This window comes from Sardina pilchardus, chromosome 13, assembly GCF_963854185.1.
Source record: "Sardina pilchardus chromosome 13, fSarPil1.1, whole genome shotgun sequence".
In the NCBI taxonomy this organism is placed as follows: Eukaryota; Metazoa; Chordata; class Actinopteri; order Clupeiformes; family Clupeidae; genus Sardina; species Sardina pilchardus.
This window is the reverse complement of record NC_085006.1, coordinates 7,481,436-7,501,373: the sequence shown is the minus strand read 5'-3', so window position 1 is coordinate 7,501,373 and position 19,938 is coordinate 7,481,436. Positions and strand designations below refer to the sequence as shown.

The window sequence follows — 19,938 nt, the reverse complement described above, 5'->3', positions numbered from 1 at the left end:
CTATCAAAACACATATAACTGATTAGCACATTATACATTATATGACATTACTTTGTATACATTTTCTTTTACATACTGTACATAACCAAGCATACAAATCACTTGCAATACTTACCTCTAAATTCTACTATGAACATCATGAAAAGTTCCATGGAAAACAGGGATATTGAATCTTCCCACTGATCAATTATGTCTAGGTTTGCTTTTACACACATTTTATTTCTATTGCAAAGACTACACCTTACATTAATAGTTCCAGTTCAACTGTATTTCTACAAATAATCTTTATTAGAAACAATAATTCCAGACAGTGAAACAAGACAGATTGAGGCAGTTTTATAGAATCTGGTAACATGTTAAGTTTTAACTGTACATATTAAAATGGCCATATAAGATATTTATTAGGTATAGTCACTATGGGTACTTTCTTATGCGTTAAGATTTTACTTCTGTTCAGACATCAAAATGCATGTCAATTGTGTCAAAAAATGATAACTATTTACACAATGTGCAAAAATGGTAAAATACCACGTTGACCGGATTTAATATTGCTATCTTTGATGAACAATCATAAACAATGACAATATAACAAAGAAAATAACCCAAGAACAACCCATCATTCCGCATTACGTCATTCCCATACACATAGAACCAACATCTAACCTTTCACACAGTTATGCACAGAAATTAAATAAAATCAATCTAGTGATTAAGATCGGTTTTCACTTCAATAGAAGCATCATCCCCATCGTTGCATAAGGCATAAGGCAACACCTTTCGTAAACTGCTGCCTATGCTAGTCTGCAAGGTCCTGATAAGACGATAATGAGTAGAACATTTAATGTGTAAATCATACAATCACCCACTCACCTGACAGACTGAAGAAACGGCTGCAGAAACTTAAGGGACCCAATGTCAGAAAAATAAGCACACATGGAGTAGGCCCTCCTTTGCCGGTTTTAGCTTCTTACAAAAACGTTTGTCTTTTTTTTTTTTTAGTATTATTTTTTAAGCTTCCTGATGATAGCAGGACGTGAGTATGAGTCTATCATTTAGTTTTCTCCTCACAGTACTTCTTCTGCTGGATGCGTTTAGCATAGCTTTGTGCCATAGAGTTAACGATTGAGATGATGAAGTAGCAGACCATGATGAGGACGACTTTCTCAAACACCCAGGACAGCCAGTTCTCTCCCTGTGTAGACAAGGAAGCAGGAACAGCTCTCAGTATTCAAAAATCTCCCAAGGACTTGGCTCACAAAGAACGGCCTATAATACTGTGCTTAGAGACTAATCAGAGAATTCCCAACATATGGCCTGGCCTGACTGCAAAGCCAAACTTGCAAGAAAGACAGCTCTTCAGTTTTAGTTCAGGAGCTTCTCCATGTTCAGCCTTGGCCTTTTTCTACTCCTTGTTCTACTCCAACAGCATTGCTCAAGAAGTGAAACTTAATGAAAACCAAAACTCGCTCATTCTTAACTAATATGCTAAAGCTGAAAGCCTAGACAAGGGAATCTTAACAAAGACAACCACAAGCTTCTCAGCTCTCTTTGTCCACGATCACTTTCCTGCCAGACAAAAGACAGGCCCGAACTTACCGCAGGAGTGCCCTCTCCAGCCCGATGGTGCAGCTTGAGTCTCTGGGCCTCCAGATACTCCTGGAAAGGCTTCTGAAGGGATGGACCGAACCCTGGAATACTCCTGTGGAGAGGGGAAAAGGATGTGAATCACCACTTACCCAAGCCGAACCCCAGGAGCAACAGAGGGTGAATACAAGATCCAGAGCATCTCTGGGATCCAAGAGTGTCCTCTTCCCCGGTCTCACTCTTACTGGTGTGCCGAGGCCACTGCTGACTGAGCTCTAAGAAGCCCTCACTTATAACTCAGAGGTTCCTGTGACGACTGGTTTCAGCCAATTAATGGGGAAGTGAGTCGTTCTTGTGTCATCGCTGCCTTATAGGAAGAGCCAGGCACCACCCAGATGAGGGCAGGCGTGACCATCCAATACCAACACAGCCCATATTAGGAACCAATTTCAAACAAAAGATAAAAAAGATGACATTGACACACTAGCCTCAAATTCAGACAATAACTCAAAAGTAACCCAACAAGTCACCCTTTCATTTTCAAAATAAGTAACACTATCAAAATGCCTCAAAATGTGCAATGGCATCCAGTGATGTAAAAACCTATCTGTAACCATACTGCATTTGAGCAGTGCGTTCATTCATCGACATATTCAATTTTAATAATGCAGCAAAATAAGGCACTTCTTGGCAACAGATGACTCAGTCAGCCACTTGCCGTCATCAGAATCAGGCCACTGACTCAGCAGCACTGTCCAGAATGCTTATCATTGCACCACTGTGTCATACCACTCTCAACAGATACTGTCTGAATCGTGGACCTCTACAAAGATTACATTATTAACTCAGGGACACTTGCTCTGTTCCACACACATATAACATTAATATGAAAAGATCCCCACAAAAAGCAAAAGCACCAAACAGGATCAAATTATCCAGTGATTTTTCCATTTACTGAAATTGATGGTTGAAGACGCTTACAAGTAGGGTGCAATTTAAAGGAAAAAGCCATTGAAGGTCCCTATTTGACTTCAACAGCGCAACATGAGTAAACATTCTCGCTTGTGTCTCAGGTTCGCATTAAATGAAAACTAAGCGGTCAACGTGGTTTCAATATCTGTAACTCAAACGGCATCTGACTCATTTGCCTGTCTATCTGATACTACGCGTTTCCGTCATGTATCCAACTAGAACACCATCTCCTCACAACCATGACGTAACTGAGAAAAGCATATTTGAGTCTGACATGTTGCCTTTTCTAAACTAATGCGTGGGTACATGGAAGACTAAAGTAGCATATTTAAGTCAGTCCAAACAAAATAATTTCACACCATCATAATCAGACTGTTCAATTTAATCAGAAATTAAGTCTGACATACCACCTGAATTTGTTGCTACTCCATCCGTCTCAAGTCTATGCACACTTCAGTGATTAGGTTGTTTGAATGTTTGAGCTCAATACATCTGTGACTTATTGTTGAGGTATCCCATAAACAGCTTCAGTCAAACTGTATACCTACTGTAGTTAATTCTACGGATTCCACATCTCCCACTAAAAGGTCTGAAAAAATAGCCATCATTTGTAAAACATGTGTTCTTAATGTATTTATTTATTATAAGTAACTCGGTTGATGCAGTGACTACTAGGTCCCAGGTAGTGATGCCATCTACCCACGGCATGTTGCTCCATCCCAGTCACCACAGCGCGTGAGGTATGAACCAACGTCTTAGTTAGCAACAGAAATAAGGCAGCAAAATGAATCATCTTTCGTCACACAAAGAGATTCCTGCTCTCATTTTCTACCATCATCTAACATGCTATCAGTGTCCCAGTATCAATGGCATTATATTTTGTGAAAGTGCAATTGTTCAATTTCAACCTTTTCACTCATTTCTATTCAACTAATTAGCTTTGGATATTCTAACTATGAGCCTTCTTTTGTCCATAAGGGTAGGAACAGGCTTCACTCAGAGCAGGCTTCACTCTTCACTCCTTCTTTTGTCCAGGCATGAGCTTTCAGGTAGAATTTAACGGCACATTATTTTAGTCATTGTGGAACAAATATATTTTTGACTACTAAATTGTAAAAAATTATCAAACTGTTGAAAAAAGTGAGTCATGCGGGAAAAGGTTTTGTGTGTGTTGCAATGTCCTAACGTCTACGGTTGTGAGACACACCCAGTTTTATGTCACCAAATCAAAATCCTTTCTGTCGAGTATACTAAATTCTAAAATATATATATATATATATAATCATTATGTATGGGTTTTTTTAAATTATTATTTCCATTACAGAATTCAAATAGAGGAAACCTCTAAATAAGTAAACATAAATTGACAAAGGATTTCTCTACCATTCTTCGATTTACTTTTAACTGACTAAATAAATCGCCTAAGCATGTGTAAACTCCACAGCATTCTTCTGAAAGTAAAGTTTGTCTATTGTACCAATAGACAATAGACATGCATCTTGAATTCCCCCTTGGGGATCAATAAAGTATTTATCTACAGTATCTATGGATCTATCTATCTATCTATCTATCTATCTATCTATCTATCTATCTATCTATCTATCTATCTATCTATCTATCTATCTATCTATCTATCCATCTATCTATCTATCTATCTATCTATCTTAGTGCAAGACAAAACCGTCTTATTCCAGTTTAGATTAGGGAAATTAACCTGTGGTACTATCTGGATATTTTAATACCTGGTAAATACATAAATAATACAGATTATATAAACAGGCTATGGTATGGTTTCTCTACAAATGAGGTGTGACGCATCATTTCACAAATACACCAACTACCACCAGTATAGTTAGCATACTACTAAATTACAAAATCAATCACACACATTTAGATGTCCTAATTTCTCACATATGGAATGACCCAGGCTCCCTCATCTATTTAATAAATGTGATTTATTTAACATTTTAGTGTAAATATTTTAGGGTTCATAAAATGACCATGCCAATAAATACACAAGATTAAAATGACCAAAGCATCGATGCCGACGTCATTCCCACTGAAGGGGACCAACACTCGAGTGCTGAGTAACTAGTGGTCAGTTTCCAGCGGATGATCTGAACTCTAGTCACTGCCTCTCACACACTTCGGTGATTTATCTTCTCATACACTCAAACACTGAATGGATTTTCTGCTTCAGAGCTGGTGTTGGCAAAAATTCATGCCAAATAATGATTATGGATGATGTGAAATTGAATGACTGTTCTCACTTGATGTGGTATAATGCTATAATTTCCATCCAGGCATCCCAGAGAATGACTGATATGCATAACGAACTCCAGAGCTCAAGTTTAACCATAATTACAATAAGATTACCTGGGGTAAACCCATTCTGTAATTTCTGATCAATTTAGTTGATATATTTGGCTGTCATATGCAAAAACTATGATGTTCCTACCAACAAAAATGTCCCCCTTGTGAGAACCGTGATTACTCACCCCAAAAGTGACACCATCTGCTCCACTATGTGCTTGCTGAAGGTTATGATAACAAACAGTTTCTGTGGGAGAAAAAAAGATGAGATGTGAACACAGGGCCTCAGACAGTGATTCAACAGTGATCATGATTATTCTGATAGAGCCAGACAATGTAAGTTTGAGACAAGCATGGCTGGAGGGGGCAACATCCTGCACGAGACAAGCCTGCCAGCCAAGGAGAGGAAATGACACAAGAGGCCTGGGGGCACACACACACGCGCGCTCATACACACACAGGCCTCTGAGAGAACAGCGGAAGCCTGTGAGATGGCGGCCTGCCGCAGGGTCACACTGTGTGTGTGTGTGTGTGTGTGTGTGTGTGGACTGCTTTGATGGTTAGAGTTGCTTTTTCACAGTCTGGAGAGTGATTAGTCAGCCACTGGTGTGGGCTCAACAAGCAAAGCAAAATATACCCCCCATCACGGGAGACCCTGGTTTGAAGTGCTCAGTCCAAATACATTCCATCTCATTTGTATGGCGAGTCTTTAAACAAAGGGCATGGATAACGTTTTTGTTATGTGGAATTTGTTTAAAGACAATCGTTTTCTTTTCTCTCACATCCTGACATTAACAAGACCACCAGCAGGCAGACTTCCCCTAAACAGGGGTACAAAAGATAATCTGAAAACCACGGACATCATTAACCAGCCACCAACACTGTTCCTATAAATAATCTAATACATCTAATGGGTTTCTAAATGAAAGCGGGGAATTCCACTTAACATTTTAGAACATCACGAACACACTACAACCATTTCGTAAAACGGACACCAAATCTACCACAGAAAATGTACATCTTAAATGAACTTCTGTTGCATCAATTTTTGAAAACGGAACGCGCCAGATATACCCTTACCTGGATGTGCATCTTGATAATTGCTTTCCCTATGAGAGTTGCTCCAAAGAAGGTCCAGAAGGGTACCAGAAAATGGCCGCATGTGATTCCAGCAAGATCAAACAGGGGGTTGGGAATCTACCAAAAGGACACAAGTGAGATGCAGGTTTATAATACATTCAAAGCTCTCAAGTAGATTTACTTGATTCATTATCACCTATACACACACACACACTCACACACACACATATATCAGAAGGACAACACTGCATTCTCATGAGCACATTATGCTAACCCTATCAATGGAATAAGCAGTCATGCTTAATAAGGATCATGTACTTACAGATGCACAACCAAGAATGCCAAAGAAGCCCACTCTTTGGACCATGTTCTGTACAGCTAGTTTTGCTCTTGTTACAAAGTCCTAAAAAGATGACAGACAAAGCAAGGCAATTTAATCTGTAAAGCAGTTGAATGAATACATAAATACGTAAATATACACATGGCATTTTGAACTGCTTCATTAAGGCAACTTAACAAAAGTACAAAAGTAGAAAAATATATAAATGAATATAGATGCATGATCACAACAATAAAATCTCTGTAAACACAATTACTGTATTTGAATTTTTTACATTATTTATAAATGTGCACATATACATTGAAGGGGAAACAGTATCTCAACAAATGATGCTAAATGATCCATAATTTCTCTCATTTAGCAACTTTGGAAGACAAGACTAGAATGACAAGAAATTATGGTTAAAAAGAATTGAGTGGTACAAGAAGCAAAGGCATTATGCAGTCATACACCCTTGGATTTAAAACAAGAACACACAGCTGTAAAATGCTGTATTTGTTTTTATTTATAGCTTTTTTTTATTTCTAGTTTAAACAAAAGCCTTGAAATTATGTGCAGGTTTTCAAACTACATGCATCGGTGAAAAACGCTATTTAAACCAAATATGCCAAGATGACTAGGTACCACTTGCAGACTAAAAAAAGGCCTCGACCAGCATCTCTAAAGTGAGATAATTTCAGTGTGGAATAAGTGGCAGTCCTGCCGTTCAAAATGGCCTCCGCCACTTCAGTCACATGGCTCTCTCATTAAGACCATGAACTCTGGCACTACTGATCAGGACTCGGTGCACTATGGCCGGAATGCATCTCCGTTTACAGCTATACATCCTGTAGTTACTGGGGCGGCTATGATCAAGACCTCTATAGGGGGGCCATGAGACATGCAGCAGGAGGGGTGGGGTCAAATCAATGGGGCTTTTGTGGAAACCAACTGACAGCACCTCAAACAAGACTAATCTAAATCCCATGGAGAGACAAAGGGCCCCCCCACGCTGACTAAGGGGTTGTGTGAGGGACAGACTGTCCGTATGGGCTCATGTTTAGCAGCTGACAATCTGAAGCACTCACGGAGAAAGAGGAGAGCACCTCAAGGGTCCAGTCTCCGCTAACAGGCTATGATTAAAGGGAAGCTTTGCACTCTGAGTCACCATCTGTTTAAACGGGTTTACTGGAAGTCTGGGGAGGGGCTCTGTGGGGAAGTCATGTGATCAGTCTGGACCAACCACAGCACGGAGGAGCTTCAGTGGCAGGACATGGCCGATGAGAAGGGAAGAACCTTAGGATAGTGTTTTTTATGCTTACTGCTTTTTGTGTCATCTTCAGGGGGATGACATCAAGTTCCCACGGCCTTCTGTTTAAAAGCTCATCTACCTTTCCCACTGGGACATGTCTAACTGCTCTTTGCAGACACCAATAAACTCTCGACTCCATCCCACCTATTGTCTCTCTGCTGTCTTTGCTCAGAGACATTCCATGATAGCGTTCAGCCTTTGATGTGATGCATCAGTGTGCTGGGCAGCTGCCCCTGCTCTTTGTTCTCTCGACTGAGACTACAGTACGGTATCGGCCTCCCCTCTTGCAGTGGGAAAACCTCAGATGTTTCACCACTTCATTATTCTGCCTGGGTTCAGTCCAGAAGTCGACAGCTCTGATTCAGCACCCGCAGCCGTTAAAAGAGAGAGAGGCAGGGAAAGAGAGAGAGAGAGAAAGAGAGGCCTGTCTGTCATGTGGGGCGTGTGAGAGCAGAGCAGAGCAGGGCAGTGGGAGTAGGCTCACCTGGGCCGTCTCAGCCTGCCCCAGCATCTCCTCAAATTCCTCGTAGTCTTCATCATCAGGCTCAGCTCCGGACATTCGTGCTGCCCGGGCCATGAAGTACGGGGGGAGTTCCCCGATGGCTGTACCAGCCCCCTGAATTCACATACACACACACACACACACACACCAAAAAACACTGTGAATTCATTGCCATGTGTTAATCTATGAGCAAAAACATTGTGTAAATGTTTCAGCGAGTATTCTAAATTGTGTTATTCTTTTGTACTTTGTTGAACGTAGACACCACGAGAGCAGGCGGAGAGTGCATTTCTTAAAGGAGAAATCCATGCGAGTTTCCACACCGATAGTGCTCGGTGACCTGGAGATCTATATGAAAACTCGCCGAATTTCTCCTTTAATCTTTCACCTAAGCACTCTTGACGTGGACTATTGGGGCTACTAATGAGGGCCATAGTTTGGTGGAGTGTGTGTGTGTGTGTGTGTGTGTGTGTGTGTGTGTGTGTGTGTGTGTGTGTGTGTGTGTGTGTGTGTGTGTGTGTGTGTGTGTGTGTGTGTGTGTGTGTGTGTGTGTGTGTGTGTGTGTGTGTGTGTGTGTGTGTGTGTGTGTGTGTGTGTGTGTGTGCACGCGCGCGCATGTAGTGGTGTTCCGGCTTGGGCTGACTCACCCACATACAGGCCTCCAAGCGGACCTTGGACATGATGGTCCAGAGCGTGATGGCGCCCTGTGCTGCCCCTGATGGGCACACGATCTGGTCGGGGTACGGTGGCTCAGGGAAGTTGACTGAGCCACACTCATATGCAGCCAGGGTGACCGAGGCTATATGCGGACCCTGAGGACATATAACAAAAGGAAACGTGTTGGTGAATACACATGAATGACCACAAAAAAAAGAAAGAAACGGACTGGCAAGAGGGAATCTTTCAACACAAAATGAGCGATGACTTAAAGGATTCCACTGCTCTGTCATCATAAGCGGACAAGCCCACGGAAGCCTCTGTTTGCATGGAAAAGGGAAAGAAGGCAGCAACATCATCAGTCAACTAATGTGTCAGCCAAAAGTATGCAGGGGAGTTCAACTATGGGGAGGTGCTCGTCAGATTTTTTAATGCCTTCACACAAGTCCTCTATGTTGTAAGCCTCAGGGAAATTTTTCCAGATGATGAAATGTCTATCTGAGACATCACCATCTGGAAAAGGTTTAGCATTACCAAAGCATAAGTGTGGGAAAAATGACCCCCTCAGTGACTGCAAGGTTTGGGATAACTAAAATGGTCCCTACTATATATACACACACACACACACACACACACACACACACTGTACATATACTCTATAAATAATGTATCTGGACGTAGGAGGTTTTCCCTCATCCATCCAATACACAAAATTACTTTAGGTCTTATTGACATCACATAGCAGTAAAAGGCATCTCAACCCTGAAAGACATCTGATTGTGTGTATGTGGCTCCATGACACCTATTTGCCATGATTTCCATCCATTTTATTTTCAGATTATAACTTGCGTGTAGGTATGCAGCAATCAGAGACTCTGTGTATGCTGTGGCTCACATTCAAATGTATTTTCAAAGGGAACTCCTCCATTCAGTTTGTCTCCAGCAGTTAATTAAAAACAAAAGTGTGTGTGTGCGTGCACGTGTGTGTGTGTGTGTGTGTGTGTGTGTGTGTGTGTGTGTGTGTGTGTGTGTGTGTGTGTGTGTGTGTGTGCTCTTGCACTGCGCCACATTCTGCCAGGCTGACACCATTTTGATGGTATGTGGTGGGGATTTCACGTGTGACCCTGAAGACCACTAACTGCTCAGGGCACACATAGTTCCTGAACCTCCCACAAAAAGCCTCCTGCAAAGGCATAACCTCACCTTTGAGGGAGGCACATTCAAAGGGTGCCTCTGTCTAGACCCTCTCTTTCAAACAAGAACATTTTATGTTTGCAGCTGGACTTTGCAGCCATGGATACAACAGTCTGTATCAGTCATCATTTTTTGGAGAGAAAACAATCTGATGCCCAATAAATAAGCTCTGTTCACTCAACAGTACACTCTTGAGGGGAACAGCCATGTTGTTATAGTAATGTAGTTTTCTACAGTGCACTATACAATACCCACGTGCACCACAAACTCCTTCACTAGTATACAGTTCATTGCAAGGTGCCCAGAAGATCCATTCACTAATTTGCTTGTACCATTCAAAAGTTTTCAGACACTTCAAATTACTTGTTTTCCATGAAAACATGAATCCCATGAGTTTGAATAGGAAATATTGAATACTAGCTAAATGAATACAACATGTGGTCATTTACAAGGCTCAAAATAGTGACTTTTAATGAAAGCAATAATTGAACCCTTCAAACTCTGTCTTCATCAAAACATTCTCCATCTGCTTCATGCAGGAAAAACAAGCAAATGTCCCTACATTTTTTAACAGTGTGTATTTTTGATTTTTTACTTCTTAGGCTAGCATAACTAATGTGAATGTGAAGTGGAAGGAATCAACAAAATCCGAGTGAGTGATGAGATGCAAATGAAACTCTTTAACATGACCCATATCCACTGCCGCTTAGTGAAGTATGAATTTCCATTACCTTGTAAAGGTATTTTGCTCTTTTTACTGAAGTTAGGCAGTTCAGCCAGGTACTCTCTAAGCTATTGACATCAGTTGGAATGTAGTGTCCAAAATCTGCTGTTAGTTTTAGCGTCATACAGTACGTGATGTTTCAATATATGGCATAGTGATGAGTGAATAATTGGACAGTGCTTTATCTGATAATACACCGCTTTATCTGATCAAGCTGTACACTTCCTTTAGTTACTTGGAACAGAGCTGTTAACTCCTTTCTCCTTGCTCAGTGAGTAACTGAGCAGTCTTAAAAAAGACAAAGATTTTCAAAATACTTGGGAGGTACCACATACTGAAGCTGGCTAACACCATGGGATTGAGACACAGGCTGTTTCTTCGTAAAAGGTCAAAGTATAATGCAACTCTAGAAGTGGAAAACCCCTGGAAGGCTAAAAATGGGCAAGACCAAACTGTCGGCTTATATTATGAATTGAAAAAAGGCATTCCTTCAGAAATCCTTGACAAAAATCTGAGAAAAATCTCAGAGTGAAAGAATGCTGGGGGCTAACAGTCAAAACATTCCTCACATTACAACTTAAAATTACTCCACAACAGGCATACAAGGCCATCCCTTAACTGTGCAGTGTGCCTGGACTGAGGCACCGAAACACTGAAAGTCTTGGTCAGCACAGTCAGGTCTCCAGAGAAGGAAGTGTGCTTACAGTAAATGCAGTGTCACGAAAGACAAAAATATAGAGGAAAGAGCCAGTTCTTCCACGTGGTGGATTTCCTAGATCACAGAAAATAACTACAGGGTTAAAGGAGACTCCATCTGCTAAAAGTGAGTTACAAGCCACGCATGCTACATATACTGTAGAAACACTGAAAGTCTTGGTCAGCACAGTCAGGTCTCCAGAGAAGGAAGTGTGCTTACAGTAAATGCAGTGTCACGAAAGACAAAAATATAGAGGAAAGAGCCAGTTCTTCCACGTGGTGGATTTCCTAGATCACAGAAAATAACTACAGGGTTAAAGGAGACTCCATCTGCTAAAAGTGAGTTACAAGCCACGCATGCTACATATACTGTATGTTACCTTCTGTAAGTAACAAACTGCATGCACAGAAGTGGTGGTTCAACCAATGGAGATTATGATCTAATTTTACAGGAAATTGAACCCTCCCCAAAGATCAACACAATTGCAGACACTATGGTAGACCACATTTTTTTATTTCATATGAAATGAGAAGGGGAGTCTTTGTACTCTAGTAATACTTCATAAATCTGCCAGGGTGACTATACACCGGGTATTCTGTACCCTGATTACAGCTGTGAACCATTTCTGAATAAAGTCAGTTAGGAAGGTCTTTGTCACATCAGGAACCCCTCTACTAACACACTCCTCTTATGAGTAGACACAGCACCACATTATATAAATACTTCACATCAAACAAACTAATTGTTTTTGAAGACCAGGCCACAACAAACTAGATGAGTTTACCAGCAGCCCACTCTGAAAAGGTCACTGCTGAGTCTACGTACAATATTTCCAGAGCTCAGGTTTGGAAGCGCCACGTAAAGTGCCACAGCAGGTCCCTCTGTGTGAGAGAGACGCTCAGTGATGGCTCAGCACTGCCTTCTGGTCAGATGTATTTCTGTCCTGCGAGACCACTGCTGTTAGCGAGGTGGGATGAGCGCATGGGGGGTTCATCATGTGAGCAACAAAATAAAACTCACACCCACACATCACCCCCCCTCCGAAACGAGTCGCATGAACAACAGAATTGATGATTCTACATGAAGTCACTAAGATGAGTCGCCATGTTCCCTCACATCATGTGCAGTGAGATCAGGGGTACAAGCCAACCCTCACTAACCATATCTCATTTGTTTCAATCATGAAAGGCTGTGCTACATCAGAGATAGAATAGGCCCTTCCTGTCAGACTGCACAACACAACTCCTTACTCAAGCACCCGTCATCTCATGTGCGGACTACAACATGGCCCTACCAGCCCCTCTGCCAACGTGTTCGGACAGGCCTGTTCACAAGATTCAGAATGGGGAGGTTTGGACTGTTTACCTCCTCCTCTAATCAACCATCAGGGTTCAACTCGGTGCTTGTTGACCAACAAAGTAGTCATCACAGCAACACACACATGCATACAACACTCATCTAGACACACTAGCCACGTTTACATGGACAGTTTTTGTCATTCCGATTGAACTATTCCGACTGAAATGGGGCCCGTCCTATTCTGATCGGATGCTTTCAAGCGCGTTCGAATCTTTGATTGGAATAACCGTTGTTAGCGACTTTTCATTGGGAAGATATAGAAGAGTTTTCGATGTAGAACTTTCCATTCTTCAAAGTAAACAAATACAAATAGTTCACACTGCCATCGTTGTCTTGAATCTCTTCTTTCCCTTATGGGTATTTTGCTGTGGGCAACCTACTTCTATTCCTTACTGGGTTGTCCAAACTCCTCACAGCTCCTCAGAGCAGAGCGTAGTGAAAACTGAACATAGACATAGCACTTCCTATGATCACCCATTTGCTTAAGCTGTACTTCATAGAATAATCCTTCATAAAATAACCAGTCAAAATCTTATTAGTAGTTAATTACTGAAGACAGCAGTCTGCCAGGCAGTAAGATGGTCACACTAAGCAGAGATCAGGAAGATCCAGTTTAAGTGGACACTTTCGCTTCCCTGTCTGTCACATTACTGAGGACACAACCACACCGCAGGAAACTTTTTCTCAATCACAAAAATGTGCCTTATGACTTGGCCACAATGAAACATTTTTTCCTGTCTTTCCAGTTTTGTTTGCGTCAAAAGGATGTTGGTGAACAGTGTGACCCGATTTAAAAAAAAATACGATTGACATCACCAACCACACGCAAGAATTAAAACCATGGAAACCAGTTTATCAACTAATTGTTGATCAGCAGTTTTATATCATTTAAACACACTGTTCAGGAATACACTGAAAGATTTGTATTTTTACACTTTTAAGATTTGTAAATTACACTGTATATCTTGCTTATAGTAGAGAATAGAGTAGTGTGTAGAGTTCTCTCTGGAACCACCCTTATTGACACAGTCTTTGATGAAGACAACTGAAACATGAACATCTCACCGCATGGCTTCTTTCTCAGGATAGTTACATGCCTCAAGAATTAATAACCACTTTTATTTTATTTTAATCGCTTATTTTTTCAGGCAAGTATATTTGCTGTTAATTAATTTCTAGAGTGTGCTTACATTTATTTTAGAGCATGTATGTATATACTGTTATGATAAATATTCTTGTAAACAATAATATTTTAGTGTAATCTACAATCATTATTTTTTTAAAATCATTACTTTTGCTCTTATTCTAATATGTATCTTTTTTTTAATGGGATGCTCAAGATAAAACCATCAGCCAAATACTTGAACCTAAACTTAATCTGGAGGAAGGTGAAAAAATATGTGGTATAAGGAAACAACATGACAAGCTCGTGGACTGTGCATTTGGTGAAGAATTCTTTCAGAATTCAAAATCTGTACACTCTTTATTTAGACTGCAAAACAACTGGGGAATACCTAATTCTTCAAATTATGCATTACATGCAGATATCTCTTCAAACTACACTCCAAATGATATATACAGTTCCACAAAGGATGCAATAATGATGATACAGATGTCCTTACCAAGTAGAGCAAGAAGGTGTGCAGCCCTGTTCCAAGGCCTACTGAAGACAGGATACCCAAGCCTACCCAGTAGGCACACCACAGGAATTTCTTCTCCATATACTGTATATACTTTAACAAACAAACAGGACATCACAATAAATAAATGAAGCAATGCAGCCTCACGCAAGAGTGATAATGGTTTCTTTTTCACCCCAGGCTTATATAGATGAAAAGGGGCAGTTTTGCACACATCAATCGAGCCTGGTCCCAGACTAAAGCTTCAATGAAGATCTCCATTACAAATAACATTTTAGTCAAGGATTAGGCTTTATCCATGCCTGGGAAACCGGGCCAAGACCTGAATTTAACGATTAATGTGCTGGTATGTGGCATCAGTAGATAATGTGCTAAAACTTAAAATACTTAAAACACTGCAGATTTGAGGATATTATTTTAGCCACAAACAACTTGGAAACAACATGCCAACTAGTTGAGTGGTTCTGTAAAATTTAAACAGGCATCAGAAAACATTGTAGTTAGTCATATTACACATTAACAGAAAGAAACTGATCATTTGCAATAGATAACCATCCCTACCGTCTGATGAGCTCCTTCTGAAGAGTAGGCCATTGACAGAATAGATAGTAGTACCAAGAGTAAAAACACTATGCCTCTTCGATTCCATAATCTGTAGATGGGACAAGAGACAAAAGTGAGTTAACAGCATTGAGGGCACATTGAGGGTGCTGAAAAAGTAAGCGAAAGCCTTTTCAATCACTCACTACTCACTTCAGTGTCCACTCTTTCAAGGTGATAAGAGTTTCTAGAAATGAATACTGTAGGGTTTGGACTGGTCTCCTCCACAGGACTAATGACATACGCTCTTCTCTGTCCTGCTGTCTTCTCTCCCGAAGGGAGGAATCTGGTACAGAAAAGAAGGACACTTTACAGATCAAGAATCATGTAAGGTAGACAGACATACAATGTCATGCTTATATTACAAAGATAAAGGAGGAGAAAACCTATTAAATCAGTTCTGCAACTCAATGGCAAGAATTGCACCAACAAAATGACTGAAATACTGTGTAGTGTTTACTTACTCCTGTCAACTGAGTTGATGATTAAATTAAAAATGTCATCCTCAGATGTTTCATTAATTGGTCATCTACCTGGACAATTATCATTCAAAGAGTATTCTGCCAACCTGTGACATTTCCATTTTGCCTCTCTCTGGCTCCAGCCCGTTGCTGTGCTCCTTCACCGTCTACTCCATTTTCAGCCATCTCATTGATTTGGTTAGGGTACAGACCTGCAAACACGTTTTATAATAACTTCAGAGAAAGCACCTTTAACAGCAATGGACATTCCAGGGTACTAGACTCATGGTCCACAAGGTCACCTCATTTAGCCCACCGCAATGGATGGTGCTCGTCTATTAATAAGGGAGGCCTGCAGCTGTTACCTCGGACTTTTAACCCAGAGAGTTCGATAGACAGATAAGATACTCAGACTACGTGGCCAATGTGTCAATAAAATAACAGATATACGATCCATCTTGCCAACGAATATGAGGTAGTTCAAAGAACACAGTGATAATTCTTCATCAAATGTTGCCTGTTAACGCTACCTAGCTAACTTAGATGCAGGGTAAAATATATTCATATGGTTTACAAGGAGTAATGTGAGGACTTGTCATGTTATGTTGACCTGTCGTTAGGGACCAACAACCACATAAGAGTGCGAGCAAATCCGAAGAACCCCGCTTCTGGTACCGGTTAGTTGCATGTTTGTCAGTGTGTACCTTACCGTAAAACGTCATGTTAGCAATGAATTGAATTACCTGATCTGCTAGCTAGTTAGACATTTTAGCGTAATATACTACTCTTTTTGATATTTTTATACCGGTAACTCAAATTATATGATATACAAAGCATAACGTTAACTTTAAGGTCAGAAAACCTGTCTAACAAATGTCCAATTATCTACAGACTTGGTAGCTAGTTGCTAGGCTAATGTTAACGCTAAGTAGCCGGTGGATGACCAGGGCTGGTAAGGTGAACGCGTGATGGAATTTAAAGAACAAGTGTCGGTGTTACGATATGTTTCCATAATATATACATATGAAAGATGACATAAACCTGACTGTCCGACAACAACAGTTTGTATGTGGCCTGAATGCACAGTCATACCTTATTTCCTCGGCGACACCCAGTTAACTAACGCAGCTAAAACACGCTACAACACCGGATCACGTGACCGGAAACTGACCACAACTCATTCATGCAGTTCAGAACCTAGGTACAGAATATCTATGGTTTCTGTCTGATTGAAGAAGTTCAAAGTTAGTTTGAAAATTAACCAAACGACCAAGCAATAAAATAGATATGTAAATGAATAATGTAATAGAGCGACATGTTAACAACTCTTTTTTTTTTTTTTTTTACTTCGGCTATACCTTTTTGGTGTTAGGCTACCTGTCTTTTTGTTCATTGTTAGGCCTAGGCCTACTTTTTTTTTTTTCTTTGTCCCCTCTTATTTAATTATTGTTGTATATCAGGGTATTGCTTGAAAAGAGCTTAAAGCTCAGTCAAGTTCCCCTGAATAATGAATAAAGAATAATAAGTGTGTAGAATGTTAGCGCATAAGGGTCGTTAGGCTAATTTATTTATGTCCATCAAAGTACTGAACTATGCTATTCCAACAAATAGCCTACAAGCATAAATGAATATCAATACATAAACATAGAAGCCTTAACAATTGTTATTTTAGGAACAGACATTGGTGGCATTGTAGTTAAATGGACCCTTGAGCACAAGGAATTTCATTTCTTAAATGCATTTCATGAGTAGGCTACAGGCTACATGACAATAAACTTTGAACTTGAACTACTATGTAGCCTGGGCCTATTTTCTGCTTTCAGATTTAGAACATTCCGTAGCTGTTGAAAGACTGTATTGTGAATACAATAGGCTGATAGTTAGGCTATATGGATAATAATTATGGGGTAGAGAATAACTAAGCAACAACACATGATGCCAAAATAGAAATTAGGCCTAGGCCTACTGTTTCTTGTAACTTTGAAAATTAATTTCTAAATGAAAAAAAAATATATAAATGTTTTTGGCTGGTTTTCACCGAAGTCTTGCAATACAACGAAAACGTTGAGGTATAATGTTGTCATGTCATTTGTAATGTAGCCCATTCAATTAATCAAAGACAGCACATATTAATGAACATTAGGCCTAGCCTATTAAATGTCCTAATATTGTGGGGGGGGTTTTCGCCAGGTAAATACTTCAGTAAGATTTTGGAGTCGTGTTTTTTATTTTGCATATGTGTTGAGTTTGATAGAAAATGGAATAATGTAAATAAATAAATAAATAAATAAATACATACATACATACATACATACATACATACATACATAGGCTACATACATACATACATTTAAAAAATCGGAAAGTGCATGCGCTGCTGGGGAAACCTCGCGCCATTCCCTGATCAGTGGCCGCGCGTAGAAAACGCAGGCGACTCGTTGCGTTTCCGTGCGCTTTAACCTATGTTAAATCTATGTGCCTATGTACATTTGCTATGACTTATTGTTGTATGTACTCTAACATACATTATTATGGAAGATATTATTTGTATATTCCTGTAAATCATTTCTAACATCAACCTCTAATTCCCTAGGTCCTGTGTTGGTGCAAATATCACATTCATTGTCATACACAAAACTGCTTGATCATCAACAGTTTAATGATGAAGTTAAACTGGGCACAAGGCCATAGAAGACAGGGAGGGTTCACTTGAGTGTAACAATACAAGTGGACATTTAGATAGATAGTATAACATTAATTCTGCAATTACAGTGGTCATGTTCCTCTGCCTGTTGTAAAGACAATTGTAATGCAGAATTAATGTTGCAACTGTTGCTGAGGGGAGTCCACGCTATTGAATCCTCTTGGGGTCAGCTTCACAAACAGAGCACAGTGACAACATCAGCAGCCTAGTGTAGCCTACAGGATAGGCTACACCAGGATAAGTGAGAGAAAATCATGAATTGACTTATTCAGTAGCCTACCGCTTGACTCACACATACTGGAGCATATTGATAACAGCCCCCAAGGTTCAGCATCACGCATTTATTTTTACTGAAAGTAGGGACCAGCTACAGTAGGCCTATACGTAACTTAGAAGTGGGGACTTTTATTTTTAATGCAGCGGTACAACCACATAACGTGTAGCCTACACGAGATAAGGCCTATAAAATAGGCCTATTAGACACACACAGAAACAGTGATCAAAGATGTAATCTTTTGTTTTACAAACACAGCCTGTATAACATGGTTTACAAGAGGATGTAGGCAAGCTAGCAGAGTTTGTTATGTAGGCCTAAGCTATGAGAGAATATAGGATAGAGATAATAGTCCAGGCTAATTTAAATCGTTGAGTCCCAAATAGTGTAGGCCTACAGAAGATGTCACAATTCAAGACTTGTTATTATTATAAAAATGTTAAGTAGGCTAGTGATGCCAGAGGAAAATGTAGGCTAACTAAGGGTCACTCTGGTTCGAAACTTTGCAGCAATTAGATTGTATAAGCACAACTATTATTATTTTGTCCATATATTTATAATGTGTCTGAAACACTTGATAGCCATAGTAGTCTAATTGTCTAGTCTAAGTTTGGTGCTTTAGCATTTCCCACACCTAATGAACCTGTTAGGCCTACATACTTACAACCTGTTCTTCAAACGTGTCTGATCCACAGAAAACGTTAGGCTATTTCATAGCCACGGTTCTCTGAGGGAGATGAGTGAGACACAGACCGTGACTCTATGGGGATAGCGCCCTCGCGCGACCGCTCTTGAAGCCTTTTTAAACACGCCTATTGGCGGAGAGAGCTGTCACTCACAGGTAGCCCCGCCTACCTATAATAAATTACAGTGACGCTCGCTCCTCTTCACATTGACCAGCTTCTTCAAGACGAGCATGCAGAAGGGGCATCGTTGGTCTGTGTCTCACTCATCTCCCTCAGAGAACCGTGGCTATGAAATAGCCTAACGTTCTCTTTCGGTCGACTCGTTCGACACAGACCGTGACTCTATGGGAGCCTTAAAAACGCCCCTGATGCCCAGCCGGTACAACATGACCATAACCAGAGCCAACTGAGTCCTGCACTAAGCAGTGTCCGTAAGCCCCGGCCCACTCACCCCGAGTACAGCGTGCGCAACAACCGGCGCCGTAACATCAAGGCGGTAATGCTTAACAAAAGTATGTGAGGAAGCCCAGCCAGCGGCCGCACATACAGTCTGAATAGGCACACCTCGAAAAGCAGCCCAGGACGTAGCCACACCCCTAGTGGAGTGCGCTCTGACCGCACCAGGGGAATCCTTACCCTTGGCCCGATAGGCCATAGATATAGCCTCCACAATCCAATGGGACAGCCTCTGTGTAGAGAGTGCGCGTCCCTTAGCCCCAGTTGCGAAGCACACAAACAGTTGCTCACTGCGACGGAAAGATTCGGTCCTTTCCAAATACACGCGTAATGCACGGACAGGGCACAGCGCATGAAGTCTCTCCTGCGCCTCCGAAGAAAACGGAGGGGGGCAAAAGGAAGAG

General features: G+C 40.8%; 2 protein-coding genes across 2 annotated transcripts in view; one reads left to right on the top strand and one right to left on the bottom strand.

The window, feature by feature from the left end:
* Nucleotides 1-321: 321 nt before the first annotated feature.
* On the bottom strand, nucleotides 322-16,591 carry vmp1 (vacuole membrane protein 1). The gene is made up of 12 exons (XM_062552836.1): nucleotides 16,507-16,591; nucleotides 15,522-15,626; nucleotides 15,107-15,239; nucleotides 14,915-15,005; nucleotides 14,336-14,446; nucleotides 8,730-8,894; nucleotides 8,065-8,196; nucleotides 6,272-6,352; nucleotides 5,950-6,066; nucleotides 5,055-5,116; nucleotides 1,597-1,699; nucleotides 322-1,192 (listed from the first exon to the last, which is right to left on the bottom strand). Exons 2-12 carry the CDS (start codon nucleotides 15,598-15,600, stop codon nucleotides 1,049-1,051), a joined length of 1,218 nt encoding a protein of 405 aa, XP_062408820.1. The 5' UTR covers nucleotides 15,601-15,626; nucleotides 16,507-16,591; the 3' UTR covers nucleotides 322-1,048.
* LOC134099815 (tubulin-specific chaperone cofactor E-like protein) overlaps nucleotides 16,019-19,938 on the top strand; it is a 28,805-nt gene continuing 24,885 nt past the window's right edge. The window contains exon 1 of the mRNA XM_062552829.1: nucleotides 16,019-16,091. The gene's annotated coding sequence lies outside the window, so the exon portion shown is untranslated. The remainder of the gene's footprint in view (nucleotides 16,092-19,938) is intronic.

What these genes read in the sequence shown, in the direction of transcription:
- vmp1 (XM_062552836.1), bottom strand. Translation starts at nt 15,600, where the DNA reads ATGGCTGAAAATGGAGTAGACGGTGAAGGAGCACAGCAACGGGCTGGA. An exon ending in GGCAGGCTGAGACGGCCCAG is followed by an intron (nt 6,353 to 8,064) that starts GTGAGCCTACTC and finishes TCATCTTTTTAG; the next exon opens with GACTTTGTAACAAGAGCAAA. An exon ending in CTGGAGAGGGCACTCCTGCG is followed by an intron (nt 1,193 to 1,596) that starts GTAAGTTCGGGC and finishes TTGTCTACACAG; the next exon opens with GGAGAGAACTGGCTGTCCTG.